An 18,704-nucleotide genomic window follows, 5' to 3' on the forward strand; every position below is an offset into this window, starting at 1 on the left:
AGAGAGACGTGGAGACAAACAGCAGTACGGCCTGTGGCAGGATGGACAGGCAGGTAGGGGTAATGCGGTCAAAGAAGGAGGAATATCTAACTAGGTCTGGGTACTAGGAAAAACTTCCTAATTCTGCATTTTCCCCCTACTCACAAAACCCTTTTAGGTATCAAGATACTCGTGCCTGAAGAAGCCAAAGCCATCTGGCCAATGTCACTGGGAACAATTCATGGCAAAAACATGATGACAATTTGTAGTTTCTATGTTTTTAAGGAAACGTACTTACATAGTTTCAAAAATATCTCTCACTGTCCATTGGCACAGTTCACAGTTCCTCTCTGGCTGAAATGGCTTGGGCAGGGCCCCAAGAGCTGCACATGATGTCATTATTCACTTGGTAAGAGACAAAGGCTATATCTCTCTCATAAATAGGGAAGGGGGCCCTCTGTTCATTGGGCACTGACTGTCTGGTCCCATGATCCCACCCGCAAATGAGCTGACCGTCACCAGTAGGCTAGGAAGACTCATTAAGTAATGGGGGACGTTTGATGCTGAACTTGGAAGAAAATAAGCCGGCTCTGATTGATTTTGATTTTGTTTCTTGAACTAATCAGCAGCAGGAAAGTGAACTAAGGGGGATAATGCGTCACAGAACTGAAAACAGGCGACTTACTCGTAACCTTTTTGGACGTCATGAAGACTGTTTTAGTTACTTGCACTGGGTTCCAATATGGAAAATCAGGCTTTATTTTTGCCTTTAGGCAGTCTACAGATAAACGGGTCCAGTTAGGGTACAAACTGGTCTCTAGGTGGTAGGTTTTAAGCTGTGGGAAATGGCAGACTAAGCAATTGTCCAGTTACTACGCTCAGCAAGGACAACTGGTTCTCCTCCTAGGAGTGAGGCAGACCAGCCTGGCTGGCAAGGAGTGCCGGAGGCAGGTAGGAAGGTGGGAGCACCTCTTGCCCACAACTGCCCCAGTAAGAAGCCAGAGGGTGAACATCTACAGGTGACCAGAAGGGGGTGCCACTGAGCGGTCAGGCCAAAGAAATGATTTGGGGTAGTATACCACAAAGCAAAGACGGCCTGAGTTGAGGTGCCGGTGCTGGGATTCAGGGCCAGGGCGCTAAAGAACTGATAAGGAAGCCAACGAGGGGCTGAGACCCTCATTAATGCCTGGACTCTATTTTGCATGGATGGACCGGACCACTTAAAAGTTTCAGGAATGGACAAATAAGTATGGATAATTTAGGTCCATGACTTTTTAACTTCCTTTTTCCTTTTCTATCTTTTTTGACGGAAATGATCTGGATAGTGATTTGAATTTTTCTTCATGTTATCTACTATAACTTCCTTAACACAGGTCTAGCAAACACTCAGCTTGGGGCTTTCTGCCCAAAGCACTTCCCGGGATGACATTTGGTGTGCTTTTGCCTGTATTGACCAGAGAAACTGATTTCTTTTCTCTCACTGGCTTTTCACTGACTGTTTGACCGTGCGTGTTGGCGTGGGGTGGAGGGGGAGGAGGGGGCCATGTAATATTCATTCATTCCATTCATTTATGAGTACGGTATTTAGAACTGCCCACGTGCCGGGTACTATGCTAGGCGCTAAGAACACGATGACGAGAAGGGCACAATCCTTGACCTCAAGGGGCTCACAGCCTGGTAGGCACATGACGTGTTACGACGTGGCTCTGATAGTTGAAAATGCAGGGTGTAGCAATGTACCAAGGAGAGGGAATTGAGCCTTGCTGAAGCTCTTTGTCTGCCCACCTTGTGTGGGACTGGGCTGCCTGGGGCTCCAAGGCAGCTGCTCAGGTTTTAGCTGGGGTTACTGTGAACACAGAGCAACTAGGAGAGCCTGGAGCTGCAGACAAGCCCGACCTTCTCAACATGAGGCAGATGCTCTCTTGTGCCATGTCTTCTGGTTACCAGGCTCGGGATGCCTTCAGTCTGTGATAAGGTGATGCTTACATAACTGACCTCCTGACTCTTCCCCAGGGTCCCTTTACATTCTCCCTAGGAAGATCCACACCCATTTACAATTTTTTCTAAGGTCTGACCTTTCCTTTCACGCAACTCTTAAAAGGAATTCACTGCAGCTTCGATTTTTCACGCTTTAGAGGTCTGTAGTAAAAAGAGCCCAAGACCTGCATTTGTGAAAATATTCCCCGAATGCTGTGTTTCAGACGTGTTCTGAGAATCTGACGATACAAACCTTCCTACCTCTGCATCAGAGTCACAAACTCCCTCCCCAAATCCATTCAAGTACCAGCCTCATTACAGCAACAACCCTGACTGTGGAGTACACAGCCGTGTCTCAATCCAGAACCCAACAGTCAGTCAACAAGTATTTGTTGAATAATCTTCCTACTCGATCCTCATTCTCCCCTTCTTCCTAATGCAATCCTGATTTTCTGAGAAGCAGGAAAATCAAATCTACTTTTGCCATCCTTTCTTGCTGATGGTGGGGCCTTGGATCGGAATTCTGCTCCCCAAAATAGAGGCAGACATCACTGGGCAGGGGTCCCAGAGGAGCCCCCGAAAGGGCGGCCGACTCAGTGGGCAAATGCCTTTTAGGCATCTTGGCTTCTTGTCCTTTGCTCCTTGTCCTATTTTTTTTTTTTCCTGCCTGCAAAGTGGCTGTGATGGCTTAGAGATGCAACCGGTGGTTTCCATAGGACCTTGAGGAAAAGACCTCCCTGTATGGAATTCGCCTTTAGGCCGTCCCTGATAGATTTCTGTACAGCTTTGCCTTGAAAAATCCCCATGCCAGGGAGCTCATCACTTCAAAAAGCAGCTCCCTGGGCAGGTCCATCTGTTACAAAGCCTTAGCTTTAGGTGAACCAAATCTCTCATGGTATAACGACCACCCATTGATCATTATTCTGTCTTAGAGGACACATAAAATAAACAGTTTCTCTTTGTCATGGCAGTATCCCAAATATTTGAGGACACCAACCATATCTCTTCTAGCCTTAGGCCTTGCAGGGTTTTTCTTTTTCTTTTTTTGGTCCTGTTCTGTTTTGCTGCATTTCTTATTCCCATGTTCTGAGTTAAAGGAATACATATATTTTGACGATGCATTCCCTAATCCTTAGTCATCTCTATTTTATAAGCAATCATGTGTATTCAGCACATAATCACACAGGAAAAAGGAGAAAAGATTCTGAAATGGTTTACTCCAGTCAACTGGAAAACCAGCTGACACAGGACAAGGATGTAGTTTATAAGACAGCTCAACAAAATAATTCTTGTTACATGTGAACATTTTATACTGGTATGCTCTTTATATAAAGATGACAGTTTTAAAAATTTACTCATTAAAAAAACCCCAAACATTAATACGATTTAATTTCATATTTAGCTCATGTCTTCACCATGTCCATTTTTATCATTTTCTGATTTAGGAGAATTTTGTGTTTCAAAGATATTTTGCAATTCATAACACCTGAGTTAGGCATATAAGTCAGGAAGTGGAGTGGAAGGGAAAGAAAACCCCAGTGACTAATGAATGTGCAAAAGGTATTACACAGATTAAAAGACGTGATCTAGCTGAGAATGCAATTCAAATACTAAATCACAAACGTGCCCAGTCAGAGTCCAGTGCAGAGATATCAAAGAAACAAGGAAATGCGGTTTATCTGACAACACATGGAGCTATAATCCCAGTTCATTGGTTGAGAAGGTGGTCACACAGTTGCATTCACTGGTAGAATGGTTTTATTCCCCTTGGGAGATGGCCAGGCCTCCCCTGGAATGTCTGGGACAGCAACGGTTAATTAATCTACCCTGCATTCTTCTGTACCCTGCAGAGTTGACTGTGAAAAATCTGGGAGTGAGAAAAGCTGGCTTCTGAAGTAACTGCTTAAGTGACCTGACTTCTTAAAATAGTCCTTCATAAACAAACTCACATGATCTAATTTGCATGTATAAATCCAATTATGTTTCCTGGGAAAGCACAGGGAAGATTATCTGGCTGGGTAGACTAACGTTCTTCTACTCGAGCCCCAAGAAAATGCTGCGGGAGAAACCATTTACAGAACTGATTCTCTTGCTAACTGAGGGTCAGACCTAAATATCCCAGAAATTTGCCTACATTCTGCTTTGGGTACCTTGCATTCCACAGAAAGCAAAGAACATGCTACAAAGCAATAGGCCTAGGGAACTGATACGCCATCCAACTGCATATTCTAGACCTCCTGGTCTCTCAGAGCATCAATATAGTGCCCATTCGTCGGTGAGAGGAAAGGTTTGAGATGAATGTTGCAAGTGTCTCCTATGTTCTGAAAACAAACACATGTAGCATCAACTCAAATAGACACACTTGCGAAATGAATAAATTAGCATCCTAAGAAATATTTAGACAACAGTGAAGTGTCACAGCAGCGTGACTGTAGTAGTGTCCTTTGATTATACGTTGCCAGCAGCACTGAATTTGGGATCAACTTTTTTTTTTTTTAATCTTTCCTTTTAATGCTTGGTTTCACTTATTTTTGATGAGCTCTTAAAATGCCATCAGTCATCGAGGTGTAAATGTGACTAATGTATTTGTCCTACTTAGCATGACACAGCAACAGCTGCTCCAGAAATAAAGTCCTCCCAGTCTTCCCAGTTCCAACCTAATTATGCTCCGACCCGCTGAAATCAGTCAGGTGACATTACCGGGTAGGAAGAAAAACAAATTCATTATGCAGTCTTGCAAAGGCCACACCACACGTCGTTTTACAACTCCCTCTGAATACACAGACGCCAAGCCTATTGGCAACTCCAGGGCAAAGGTGTCTACAGATCAGGGCTGAAGGGATTTAGTTTGTCATTTCAGATGTTATTAAAAATATTCTTTGCAAAGCCTACTCTCCATCACAAAAAACCAAAAAAAAAAAAAGGGAAAGGAAAGGAAGGAAGGAAAAGAGAACCAAAAAGGACAGTCTCTTGGTATTTTTCACAAGTAAGAGAGAATAATATTTCCATTTCTGGGCATTCAGAGGAACCCCTTGGGAATGTTGACACACAAATTTGCTTTTGAAAGTCATTTTCTGACAGGCTGGGATGTTGCAATTTTTTTTTTTTAAAGCCTATATGAATTTGCCAAAGGAAAATGTACAGAAATGGAGGTATTTGTCATTTTAAAAAATGCACATCATAACTAGTGAGGCGCGTTAAACAGGACCCCAGTTACACCCATTTAATGGACATTTGTGTTTCCTGAAGTATCTACCTTGATATCAAATACCAAATTGAGATGATTTAAATTACATGTCATTTGCTGTACATTAAATAGTCGTAAGATTCCTTTTATTTGATTCGAGTTAGCAGACATAGACAAAGGACATATAATACACGCATATGTTTAAATTTACACATGGGGAGAGAGATTTGGTAATTCCATTATACTCACTTTGACTTTACTGTGAAGTTAACCCTTCCTTTAAATGATCAGAAACGCATGTTAAAGCACATGCAAAGCCTACTTCTCTCCTGACCCCCACCTGCTCATACCATACACCACTCTCTTACCTGGTATAAACGATGCATTTTCCCCAAAAGGATTTTTTAAAGGCCAAATGGCAAGCTAAAAATCCCTCGTTATTAATCAAGTTTAAAGATCATGATTTAATTAGCATTCTTCTGGCTCTAGTCTTTTCTGTTTCGTTTGGATGTGTGTAAGACAAGGAAGAAAAGGCTGCTGCTTGAGAAATTCAAATCTGACAGCATGACCTTGAGCAATAACTCACCTGGATTTGTATACCTGGCTGCCTTTGCTCATAGAGCTACCTTGGAGAAATCACCTCCATTCTGACACTTCTGCTTCTATGCCTCACCAAGAGGTACAGAGGGCTAATTAGCCACTAGCTGTGACATTTTAGAATCCCAAGAGGGAAGCACCATGCAGCAGTCTTTGTAGTTAAATATTGCTGCCTCTCAGTTTTCCAATAACTAAATGATCTTCATCATCTTATCACTAATGAGCTGAAGAATGAGAATGAGATGAATTTCAAAAGTTAGGTAGCTCGTATTATTGTCACCAGCAGTTAAGACAGAATCAAATGCTAACTACAGCAACAGAGCTTAGAATGTATCTCCCTGGTGAGAGAACCTACCAAATACAACCTTATCATTAATATTTTCTTTATACACATAATGTCATTTAGTAATGAATTTTTAGATGGGTAAATTGAACTGGCAAGAGAAACAATTTGTTTAAGAAGTGGAAAATTCTGTGTCGTAGAGAGAATCTGGACAAAGGCACTACTGTCTGTAGCCTGAATCACATAATGAAGCTGATTTAACTTGAAATGAGTGAGGCTCCCCAAGGAAGGAATACCTACAGCCCTAGTGCTACCTGTAGCTGAACTTTCTCAGGGGGAAAGGAAAAGGAATCCTTTGAATTGGGCTTTGAACCTTCTCAGGGTTCCTCAGTATTTCCAGTGCCACTTAGACCTAGAAAATACACGGGGATCACATCTGCCCTGGACAAGAACCTCTTTGGGTGGGAAGTTCACGACTTTCGTCTAACTGTTCACTGAGTGGAGAAAACAGAAACCATTTCTTTGCTGATAGCAAGGGACCTCCTGGTTGGCCCTTTTAAGGTTCTACCTCGTAACCACAGTGGAAAGTACGCGATAGATAAATGAATACAGGGCGTTCTCTCTTCATATAGGGCATCTGCAGAGACCTGCAGCTTGGTCGTTACCCTGTCAAGCCACAGATATAATTTTCTTCCAGAGGGAAAGAGGAGAAGCCGATTCTCAAGCTTGGGTTAGAGAAGGCAATTATCAGCTCATTTGTTCCTTTTGAAAATGGCATTTTCAGTGAAGTGAAACAGCCTGCCGAGGTGTGTTTACTGTATCCTCATTCTAGCTTCCTGCTTCTTGAAAATGTTAAGTTAAACATGAGCCATCCTCTTAATGGGAATCAAGATTAATGTAGAGAAAGAAGATACGCCAGTGTTTATGGCTTTCAGTTGATAAATTTATATCCCACTGAGCAAGACGATGAGCTAGCTACACAGAGCCTGTTCCCAGCAATTCAATCACTTTCCCCTTAGGATTGCCCTTTGGCTTTTTCATTAAATGTTAATTCGTGGGCTATACAGGGTATTACTCTCTTGAGTAGTGAAACAGGTACCTCTCGCTCTTGAGTCATTTCAAATGCTTATGTTTTTAGAAGGATACCCTCTGAAAGGTTTCTGAAGAATGACTGGCTCTGAGCTAGGATTTGAATCCTGACCTCACCACCTGTCAGGCTCAGCGTCATTGGGATGTGCCTTTAAAGTTTCTAAGAATCTGTCATTTCTTCTCTGAAATAAAAGTGAAGGATGATAACATCAGTTTGTTATCACTATGTGATCGTGTATGTAAAGGCTCTTGGTTACATGTAAAATATTGTACAGATGTAAAGAATTTTGACTGTGCTTTGATTTCTCCAAAGGTGTTTACGTGTAAAAGACTGCTTTACACACATTTACGTGTGTGTGTGTGTAGAAAGCTTTCACCAACACAATGTCAGGGGACTTGGCTATTTTCTAATATTGTTTATGCAGTGAGTACTCTTGTTCATTCAGTGATTAAGTGCCTACCACGTGCCTGGCATTTTTCTAGGTGCTGAGGATAAAAGGATAAACACATAGACAATGTCTTTGCTCTTACACGGTGTTTACATTCTTGTGAGGGTGTGGGGCTGGGGGAAAAAAACACAATAAATATAGACCAGTCAGATAATTTCAGATGGTATATGTGTTCTGGAGAAAATAAGACATGTCACTACTAGGGAGTGGCATTTGAACTGAGTCTGGAATATTGAGAATGCGTCAGTCATGTGAAGACCTGGCAAAAATTGTCCTAGGCAGCAGTCACAAAGCCTAAGAAGTGAAGAAGTGGGAAAGAGCTTGGGATATTTGAAAGAAAAGAAAATAGAGAGTATATTTGGAGGCTGAGGAGTAGAAGAGACAGAAATATAATTAGCGAGAGAAGTAGCACCAACTTACAGAGGATCCAGTAGGCCATGGTAAGGAGTTAGGATTTTATTCCAGTTTCTAACCGAGGTCGTTAGCAGGTGTTAAGTATGTCTTGTATGTCACCAAACAGGGAAAACCAAACAATACTGATTAAAAAAAAAAATCACAGATTCTTTTTTTTTTAAAGCGATTAATTCTCTACTTTATCCACCTACAAGGTCTAGGAAAGACACTTAAACCTCTAGAGGGCGCCAAAAGAAAACCTTTTGTGGCCAAAGCCACAAAGGTTCTTTCAGCACCTAAAATCAGAGGAGAGCGCTCTGCTCGTTCCTTCAGAGTCTGGCAAAAGGTGACACCTTATGAAAAGATTGTTCATCTACATTTGCTACCCAAACAGAAAGTTGAATGAGCTTGGTATACATACACCAGGACGCTGGTTTTCACGCTAAAGGATTGTTTATGATGGGGTGGGAGTAGGAAGACATTTGAGGGTTATTTTTAATCTTCTCCCATCTGGTAGTATTTGAGTGGAGCATAAAACAAATATGGAGCCAAAATTTACTTTCTGGATTCATTTGGCAAGAAAAGTGTCTCTATACTTAGGACTTTGAAAATATTCATAATTTGCTACTTAGGATGTTATTCTAAATACTATTCCAAAGTTACTTGACAAAGTCTTTTAGTAATGTGTACCAAGGAAGGCTACTGCATGAGAAGCAGTGGGTTATGACAAATGGAATTTTCTGCAAATGGTCAGATAGCTATGATGCATTATGAAAACGACTTATAGTGAGAGAAGAGAAGGGGAAGGAAGAAGGAGAAGGAGACAGAAAAGATGAGAAAGGGAAAAAAGGGAACAGGAGCAAGGAGAGGTCAGTTGACGTCTAGGTACATAATAAAGAAAATGCAAAACAGAAGGAGAGAAATTGGAAGAAAGGGAGAGATTCAGAGGACACTCGGGTTCAAATCCACGTGTAAACAAGATTCAGAAACACAGTTGAAATATAATTTTATATAATCCCAAATTGAGACTTTATCATATATGGGTATTAAAGGTTCATGATGATTCTGAGAAAACATTATGTTTTTTTGTAATCCTTTTTTTCTTTTATAAATTTATTTATTTATTTTTGGCTGCATTGGGTCTTCGCTGTGCGCGCGGGCTTTCTCTAGTTGCGGCCAGCAGGGGGCTAACTCTTTGTTGCCATGCCCGGGCTTCTCACTGCGGTGGCTTCTCTCGTTGAGGAGCACGGGCTCTAGGTGTGTGGGCTTCCAAAGTTGTGGCTCGCAGGCTCTAGAGCGCAGACTCAGTAGTTGTGGCGCACAGGCTTATTTGCTCTGCGGCAGCATGTGGGATCTTCCTGGACCAGGGATCGAACTCGTGTCCCCTGCATTGGCAGGCAGATTCTTAACCACTACACCACCAGGGAAATCCCTCATTACTGTTTTTAATAAGAAAAATTCAACGGGTCAGACCTTACTTACAGAGGCTCTCATCCCCCCATTTCATGCCTGATGATCATAGCCATGTACTTCATATGCTCTTTGCTCTACCCAGGGAGACTTCAAAAAGCACCGTAAGAGCAGCCAACCAGATAAGTAACCTAAGCAAATGGATATAGAGCCATCCGAGAAGAGAGAGAATCCCAAATCAACTAGGAGTCCAGCAGGTCAATGATGGGTAAAGCACTCTGACGGTACCAGCGCCCTAAAAGTCATGAGCAGTTTTCATAGGTGTTGTACCTGTTTATCCTAAGAACCATCTATTCAAACCAGACTGCAAGAGGAGCCTCTGATGTCCAAGCACCTCTCATCAGCTTTTTACTTGAAAACACTCCAGCTGATACATTTCCCTCATTTTTATGGAGAAGTTCCCATAAAACTCTCCTGTTACCCCCATTCACTCTCTTGTTACCTACCAGACATTTGGCCAAGAAAGTGCCAGATCATTAATTATCAATTGATTTCAAGGAATTTAAACAATAGAGTCATCATCTAGCTCCTCATTCACAGACAATGAGAACTTTGTTCACAGAAACACATCCATTTTTAATGGGGAAAGATAGGAAGAAAGGGGGAGAAAGGAGAAAGCGACCTAAAGAGTCAGGTTCCACCTAAATATTTCAAACCATCTACATCAAAACACCCCCTTCAATCAAGCGAAACTTGCATTCTCTGCGAATGACATGCTTGCTCCCCCTCTCCACCAGCCCCAAAAGTCCTGAGGTTGATTTATTCAAAGCATTGGGTTTGGATCCTGTAGCAAGAGAAGATAGCACCTTAGATCCCCAAGGCAATAAAGAAAAAAAACGAGCGTCACAGGCTTGTCTGAAGGACTTAGTGAGATAGCTTAAGTAAGGTACCCAGCACCAGCTAGTTAGTATGCGTTTAACAAATGTTGATTCCTTCGAGAACTGAGGATTTGTGGCGCAAAGACACAGAGAAACCTAACTCAGAATCTCAGAGTCCCTTAGGACACCCTGCTGTAACTCTCATGAGTAAAGCTGCTAAGGAGTGGGTCGCCTTCTAAATCGGGATGCTCCCCTCCCTTTCTGTGTTTTGCTCCAGAGACTGAGGGCAGCTCCTGGGGGATGTATGAGGGGCAAAAGGAAGACTACTTCTTAGCTGATGTCAAAGAATTACTCACAGAATCAGAGTAGAAGAGTAGAGATGATAGAAACTTTAGAGATCATTTAGTTTCAGTTCCTCTAGAGCAATGGCATCCCACGAACACCCAGGACCTCCTAGGTGCAAGGCACTGTGTCGGGCTGGGGGAGGGGACTCAAAGGGAGAGAGGCAAACCTGCCTCTTAGAAAAGCGATTTCGAAAGAACCCCGGGGAGTCAGGGGACGAGCAAGGCAGGCGGGAGTTACCTGGTTGATGGAAATGACCGCCAGCCTGGGGATGACCCCTTGGAGGACCACCTGCAGTAACGACGTGCCCAGGCCAGCCAGGATGGCCCAGGTGAGCGGCAGCGGCAGCATGCTGTAGGTGGCGAAGAGTGTGAAGAGCACGTAGCCAATGCCGTCTCCCAGGAGCCCATAGCCCAGACCTGCTGCTAAGATCTGGGTGGTCATGGCCACCCAGGTGACCACGCCGCTGTACTGCAGGTAGGTGTGCGAGGTGGTGTCCTTCCTGACCACCACCAAGGCGCAGATCACCACCTCTATGCCCGTGAAGAAGCCCAGCAGGATGCCCTTGAGCGGGTCCATGGGGGCCGAGGCCAGGCTCAAGTGGAGAACCAAGAGGGTGAGTTTGGTCAGCACGTCCAGCACGTTCATCACCACCTCCGATTTGCGCCTCTGGCCCAGGAAATAGCGCTGGTAGAGGCGCTCCAGATCCCGGGACTTGAAGGAGTTGCGCAGGGTGGGGAAAATGACCCCTCGGTAGCTATAGCCCCCCTTGAGGAAGAAATCCGAGTTGCTCGGGGCGCAGTCGAGGTGCAGGAAGCCCAGGTCGCCCGCGCCCCCGCTGCCGCCGCCGCTGCGCTCCGGGAAGACTTTGGTGCAGCCGGGGCTGTGCGCTCTCTCCCCGGGGCCCAGCGCGTAGAGGGGAAGCGCCGAGTCGCCGGCCAGCTGCGACGCGTGGTGGTTGGGGCCGCCGCCTACAGGGTCCGAGGCTTTGCTGGAGCTTCCGCTCCCGCCGCCGCTGCCCGGGTGCCCGTGAACGAAGCGCTGCTCGGTGATGTGCCGCACCGCCGTTTGCCACAGCAGCCGCTGCGGCCGGGAGCCGCTCCCGCCGTCGCCGGCCGGGGGCGTCGGGTGGATGGTGTAGAGCTCCTCGCTGCCGCTAAGGCAGCGCACATCGGAGAGCTCCATGGCGCCGGGCCGCTGGGAGGGAGGCGCAGAACCTGCGGGAGGCCGCGGCGGGAAGGGGTCCCGAAAGACCCAAAGGCGGCCTGGTGGGAGCTTGGCGGCGAGCCCTTCTATCCCCAGCCGCCCTGGGCAGGAGGTCCCCGCACGTCAGGTCATAGTGCGCCCCGGGCCAAAGGGCGTCTGGAAGACCGCCGCAGACCCCTGCGTCCTCGCGCGTCGCCCTCCCGCCAGCCCGCGCAGCTTGGGTGCGTGGCAGCGGGGGCTATTTGTCCGCAGAAGCCGCGGCGCTCTGAGCCACGCAGCCCCCTTCCCGGCCTCTGGCTTCCTGGCTGGGTCTCGACTCAGCGTCTTGGCGTTGCCTTTGCTCTCCAAGAGGCGCCCAGGCGCCTGGGCTCCGTGCTTCAGCTGCGCGCCGGGCGGGTCCTGGCTGCGGCACTGGGCTCGGGACGCCCACGACTCGGCGGCTGCAGGGGGGGCTGGTCGGGGGTGACCGGCAGCGCAGATGGGTGCGAAGTTAGCAGCTCTGGCTGGAACAGAGTCCTTCGGAGAACTCCATTGCGCCGGGATGGGGAGCCGGGGCCGAGCTGGGGGCGGGGGTAATGAAGGGGGAGGAGTGGGGGACAGTGAGGTGGCGGGTGCCCAGCGGGAGGATTGGCGAGGTGGTAGCCTCAGCGTTAACAAGTCACCAAACAGTTAATTTGGAAGTGCGGGTGTGCTGAGGCTCCCTCCCGCGTTCATTTCTGGCTGTCTCCACTTCCTGAGCGAAGACTGACAGCGCAGCGCTGGCTCTGGCCCGACGCATCCCTCGGGGAAGGGGGAGGGCCTCAGGGTCCCAGTCGCGGCTACAAGACGAAGTCAGCCTTTCCAGCTGTGTTTCTGAGGGGTCGCAGCACAAGATTCTCACCCCCTTCACTTCGCTCGTTGGAATCCCTTTGGCCCGGAGCTGAGAGGTGCAGGAGCCGAGGGCAGGAAAAAAGTGGGGAGGGCTCCAAAGCCAACAGCTCCGAGGGCGAGGAGAAGCCACTGGTGCAGGTCGCTGAGGCTAAGAACCGTAGCTTGGTGGGTGCGGCGGGTGTGAGGTTTGGGCGAGAAGGGAGGCCCGAGGCCGCGGGGAAGTCGCCTGAGTCGCCGCCGGATCCAGGGGAGCGCCGCGTGCCACCCTGGCGCTCTGAAGCGCGCTGCGGGCGCCGGGCGACAGGGAAGAATTTGGAGACCTGTCTGAGCTGTTGGACACCGGAGGAGACTTAGACCCGCCCCCACGCCAAGCCACGCCCCCGGAACGGGGCGGGGGCGGAGTGGCGGTGGTGGCGTGGACCTGGCGCCCAGATCTGGCCAGGACGCCCCAGGTCTTCAAGGCAGCGGCACGGGCAGACCCGCGTGGGAGAGGACGATGGGGTTGGGTGGGAGGGCGGGGCGGGCGCCCCCGACCAGCCCCCGGCGTGGAGATGCAGCGCTCCAGCTGGCCGAGCTGGCCGGTTCCAACGCTGTTCTTTTTTAGGCACTGGCTTTGGTCCTGTGCAGGTGCGGAGCCAGGACTCGTAAGCCGCTTTGCCCACGGACTCCGAGAGCCCAGCGCGAAGGCATAGAGGGTCTCCTTTACGCTCTCCCCACTGGGGCGTCTTTTGGCAAAGCCAACTTTCGGGCTAAAAGCAAAATACCCCCAAGAAGCCGCAATTGCAGAGGCCGGCAGCTTCCTGAGGGAGTCTCTTTACTACACCAATCCGGAGGGATGGAGAGCGCGAGGCATTAGAATGCGAGGGCCCTCGGAGGGCCAAGTTTCTCCCCGCTTACAGTAGGGGTCGAGAACGGAGGGCGTGGGGAAGGCATTTCCAGCCGCCCTCTCGAGCCCGGTTTCCCGCCCGCCGAGCTCCGGCGAGCAGTTGCGGACAAAGCCTCTGGCGGAGCTCGGGGCAGATCCAGGCGCAACACGGTGGGCACGTGGTGTCTGCGCCCGCGCCGGGCCGAGCGGGGGCTCCGGGCGCCGGGTCCGCCGGAAGCGCCTTAGTCCCGAGCCCGGCTGCATGTGACGGAGCCACGGTGGAACTGCGGCTTCAGCCGGTGGAGCCCTGGCCCTGAGCACAGTCAGCTGATGGCCAATGACGTCAGACCCTGGGCGCTTTCGCGGCTCCCCATGGCTTCCCTTGAAAGCACCAAAGACCTCCACACTGTTCCCTCAGGCCCCCCTGGGCGGACGATTTACCCTGCTTTCCCTAGGAGAAACTCCCCTCCCTTTGCTTGCCCTGGGCAAGAATATCTTTCCCGATCTCCCTCCTCAGAGGCACACACCATCTCCAGGGTTATTTGTGTCCACCGTGTCCCAGAAACACGAGATTGCATTATTTCCTTTTTAAGTCTTTCTTTTCCACACACACGGGTTTCAGTTTAAACCCAGAACTGGTCAACTACCTTGCACATAGAATCCCCCCAAAAGTAGAAAGAAGACTCAACATTTTCCCCGATCTCCCTTAACAGTAGATTTCTGGGATGTCATACACACCCTGGAAAAGACTCCTTTAATCCTAATCCCTTAGAGTTGCACTCTACAACTACACCGCTCAAGAAAGGAAACAAAATTAAGTGCTCAATTTTGAATTGAAAGAAGGTCGATTCTATCTTTAACCCAGTTTGTAGATGAATTAACTTGTTAACAAAGTAAAGGTATCCCAGAATAGCTGGACTATTCCGTGGGGCTGGAACTTCAGGGCAAAGCGCTTCCCCCAAAACTCGGTTTTGCAGTTATCTAGACCTTAATGAAATAATCCCAGGTATTACATCCTTGAGAAAGAAATGCCACTTGCTTCTCCCTTCCTAAATTCCTTGAACTCTGCCTGGCCAGCTCTCCTGAAACTCTAGGGTGGGTAATCAATATCTTGAGGCAGGGAGTCCAAACAGGGCAGAGGGCTGGGTGGGAGAGGGAGGCGGGTTCCTGCAGACCCTATGCCAGGATGTGTGTGGGGAGCTGTGTCCTGATCTGCAGGCATAGCCCCAAGTCATCTGTGCTAATGAGCATATTAGTAAACTTGGCAGTGGAAGACACACCTCTTTTTTTTTTCTCAATTCTTTCTCCTTGGGAGCCTGAGAGCTCAGCCTGAATAAATGAGGGGTTGAATGCAGATGGAACTTTCCTATGAAAATCTTCCTCCTGGACATATCCCAGGATGATTTATTCAGCAGCAAAAGGAGGCTTGCCAAGGAGGGGGAGATTGGACCCAATCAGATAAAATGACTCAGGCTGATGAATGAGCATAGCATGCTACAGAAAGACGCTCAAAGAATTTCCTGAACTCAGAGGTTGAAACTAACATATCAGGGAGAAAACATTGCATCTGGTGTACTGATTCCTCTGAAAGTTCCTTTGCTGTAGGGCCGTTAGGGCATGTTGTTTGAAAATAAGAGCACAGATGACACAATTAGATTCAAATGTTATTCTTCTTGTTGGGATGACACAGTGCCGTTCAGACACCCCCAAGTTCTGTTTTTGAATGACAGCATTGGCTCAGTACACATATCAAGAGGCTTTTGGGAATCTGCAAACCACCAAATGATTATCACTTAAAACAAGCGAAGTCAACACACTGCTTTGAGGCTATAATGGACCTCTCATTCATGGTCCTCTCATGGACCTTAATTAAGTGAATTAAGTTCACTTAATTCCTTGCATATTTATTATGGCTGGATCTTGACTATGTTCCAGAGACAGTATTTTGCCAACTCAATGTCTTTTTGTACACAGTTCCCTCCTCTTGGAATTTCCCTCTATTCCCCCCATTTCCCTCCCTCAAAACACTACTCACTTGATCCTTCAAAGCCTGAGCAATGTTGTCTCTGAGCGAAGGCTTTCCTGATATTCCCAGTGAGAATTAATGGTTTCCTTTTCTGTTGTTCAAAAGTCTGTTCTGGTTCCTCCCGTATGGCTCTTACTACAGGCACTGGCTCTACCCCATTGGCTTACCCATTTTTCTCTCACCTCTCCCCATGAAGTGGTGAGCTCATTGAAGGAGAAGACTGATTTTCCCTGGGTCCATATCCCTTAGTTTCTAGCAACTATAGTGTACATAGAGATAATAATAAGATCAGCAAGAATTGATGGCATACTTTTCCCTTTATAACCATCTTTACCACCATTTCATTTAATCACCCCATCAGTTCTCTGAGTTAGAGCCTTCTCTATCTTTTATTATTCCCATTTTACTGACTAGGGCACTGAGGCTCCATGTGGTTAAGGAACTTGCCCAGGATCTCATCGATAGCAAAATTCCAGCAATCAAATTTAGATTGTATAAATCTGGCTTCCATGTGCTCAATAAAAATGTTACCACAGGCAGTCAACATATTTCACCTAAATAGGACTGATAGACAAGAACATGTGAGGTATATTTTGACTTTCCAAACGCAAATTAAATAAGAGACTTCTAAGACGTTTGGGCTTTGAGAAGTCTAGTAGGATGACTCCAAATGGATGAGGTAGCACAACCAATTCTTGTTTGGTTAGAGGGTCTGTTAGGTTTTGCTCAGTTCAAGCCATTGACATTATTTCTAGTTTGTGGAAAAGCAGATTTTTTCACATATTGTATTTAACCAAAATAATTAATCGTTGCCCTCTACTTCATTTGGCTGAGGGTGGAAGTGGCAGAACATCCTTTTGGCCCATTGGAAAAGAACATATTTGTTTTATGATCTTGCTGCATACCATTGGCCACACTTATAGTAGATATATTTAAGAAGGGAAGTTCATTTCTCTCAAAAGCCTCTTTGACTTTCTAGGCTAACTGTGTTAATACATGAATTTAAATTTTATAAGAGCTCTGGCCTTTGCAAAATACCCATAGAAACCCTAACACTCACTGAAGACATATAAAATATTCACATGTAAAAGAAAAGATGGACTCAGTTCAGGAAGGGGACCTGAAACCAGAGAGATCCTGTTTCCAAAGGGAAGGAGGGTGTTTATGACAAGGCAGCTTCCAAAGCTGGAAGTCCTTAAAGGAAAAGTACATGAAATTTTCTAAGAAGATAGATCTTAAATGTCCTCTCTCTCTCTCATACACACACACACACACACACACACACACACGAAGGAAAAAAACAAAGAAAATGGTAACTATATGTGGTGATACATATGTTAATTACTGATTGTGATAAACTCATATTGTATATCAAAACATCAAGCTGTACATCTTAAATATACACAATTTTTATTTTCAATTATACCTCCACAAAGCTGCGGGGAGAGCGGGGGCGTTGAAAAGGATATGCCTGTCTTGCCTGGAAGCACTGCTCTTACCAAGTATCAAAGGCATTGACTGCTTTGAAGGAACTCCAGGGACAGTCAATGTCTAAAGTAAATAAGGCTTATACATGGAAATGGTCTATGAATGAAAACCTTTGCACTCACACTTCATCTGGAATGCAGCAGAATATACACTAGAAAAAATGAAATGTCTATTTTACCCCCATCATGTATTTTCTTTGCATTGTAAAATGTAAGAGAGGGAAAATTTTGTATACATTTTGGATCTTCGCGGGAGCTAGCTTAAATTGGATTCTGGTGCCTGAAAGAAGACAGTCTCATCAATGGGAAAGCAATTCTGAGACAACGTATTTATATGCGGAATCCATCAGTTAGGTAAGTCAGAGGAAGAAATCTTCAAGGGAGACAGACTTAAACACTGTTTTCTTCTTAAAAGATGATTCCCTTGTCTCTGGTCTAACTAGAGTATAAGTGTACTGTGGTATCACTTATGAAGCCTTCACTTACTGAAACGATAATAAGAACACACACACGTACAGCTCATTGGAGGAACTATTAAGAAGTGACCTAAAAGAAGTAGTAACAAAACAAAAAGTATCACCATCACCAAACCTTCTTTTGGCCATGGTTTAATACCTGCTTTTTAATTTGACACACTTAAGAAGTCTTAGGGCAAAATGATCAGACAGTGGGAAGCAAAGCAGATCATTTTCCCCTATTCTCTCTCTCTCTCTTTTGAAAATCTACCTGATTCTTATTTTAATACCAGAAACTTCTTATTTTTTAAAATATTTCACTGCATTACTCATACCCTCCTGGAGATCTTTGGGATCTATGTAGAATATTTAGGCTAAAAGTTTATAGATAACGTAAGTACATCTATATGCATTTATGTAGTTGTGCATATGAATCTCAATCCATTGATTAAGTGTGAAAGAAACATATCTCCTCACCTTTCAAAAATCAATGTATTTCTGTTTTCACCCAGTCTGTGAGACTTTAACTTGCATCCTTCTTGAGGCTTTCATCTGTACCCTCCTACTCCCAGGAAGATGCCATATATCCAGGCCCTTGTGTAGTACCCAGGTGTGTGTGTGGCAGGGGCGGGGGTGGCAGGGAGGAGGGTATGCATCCATAAACATGCATGCCCTCTGGTCTTTAGCTGTCTATTCATAAAGGTCACCACTGAGGCAGTCCGTCTTTTGTCCACATCACACGGTCCCTATGGGACCAGCAGCATCTGCATTGCTTCCTTTGAACGAAGACAGGAGAGCCTTCACAGGTCAGCTTACGGGCCTGTGTGCTTGACATAACACGTTGCCCCTCCTCTTTAGGGTGCTGGATCCTCTTAGGACACCCCTGGGAAGCCATTATTTAGCACACAATAGCTCTCTCTCTCTCTCTCTGTTCCTATCTGTCTCTCTGTCTTTCTGTCTCTTCCTTTCTCTCCTTCTGACCCAGTGTGGGAGTGTCTCCTTTAGCCTCGTGAGAATCCTTGCTTTATGTTTCTTCCAAGCCCATCTGACTTTTCCTGTTCTTTTTGGGAATTCTTTTTTTATAAAAACAAAAGATGGAAAGATGGAAAGACTACTTTTGTTTTCTGTTCATCCTTTCTGGAAGTGATTTGTAGAAGGCTTGCATGAAAGAAAGGGAAAAAGGGAGTGCACCAAAGCAAATCTCATAAATT

At 46.2% G+C, this 18,704-nt stretch overlaps 1 protein-coding gene across 3 annotated transcripts in view; it reads right to left on the bottom strand.

Moving 5' to 3' along the window:
• ADCY8 (adenylate cyclase 8) overlaps positions 1 to 12,987 on the bottom strand; it is a 219,017-nt gene extending 206,030 nt beyond the window's left edge. For all 3 annotated transcript variants that reach the window (XM_060286929.1, XM_060286928.1, XM_030875821.2), the window contains exon 1: positions 10,825 to 12,987. In XM_060286929.1, the coding sequence (XP_060142912.1) occupies positions 10,825 to 11,769 (945 nt within the window). In that variant the 5' untranslated portion in view covers positions 11,770 to 12,987. The remainder of the gene's footprint in view (positions 1 to 10,824) is intronic.
• Positions 12,988 to 18,704: the final 5,717 nt, after the last annotated feature.

This window comes from Globicephala melas, chromosome 17, assembly GCF_963455315.2.
Source record: "Globicephala melas chromosome 17, mGloMel1.2, whole genome shotgun sequence".
In the NCBI taxonomy this organism is placed as follows: Eukaryota; Metazoa; Chordata; class Mammalia; order Artiodactyla; family Delphinidae; genus Globicephala; species Globicephala melas.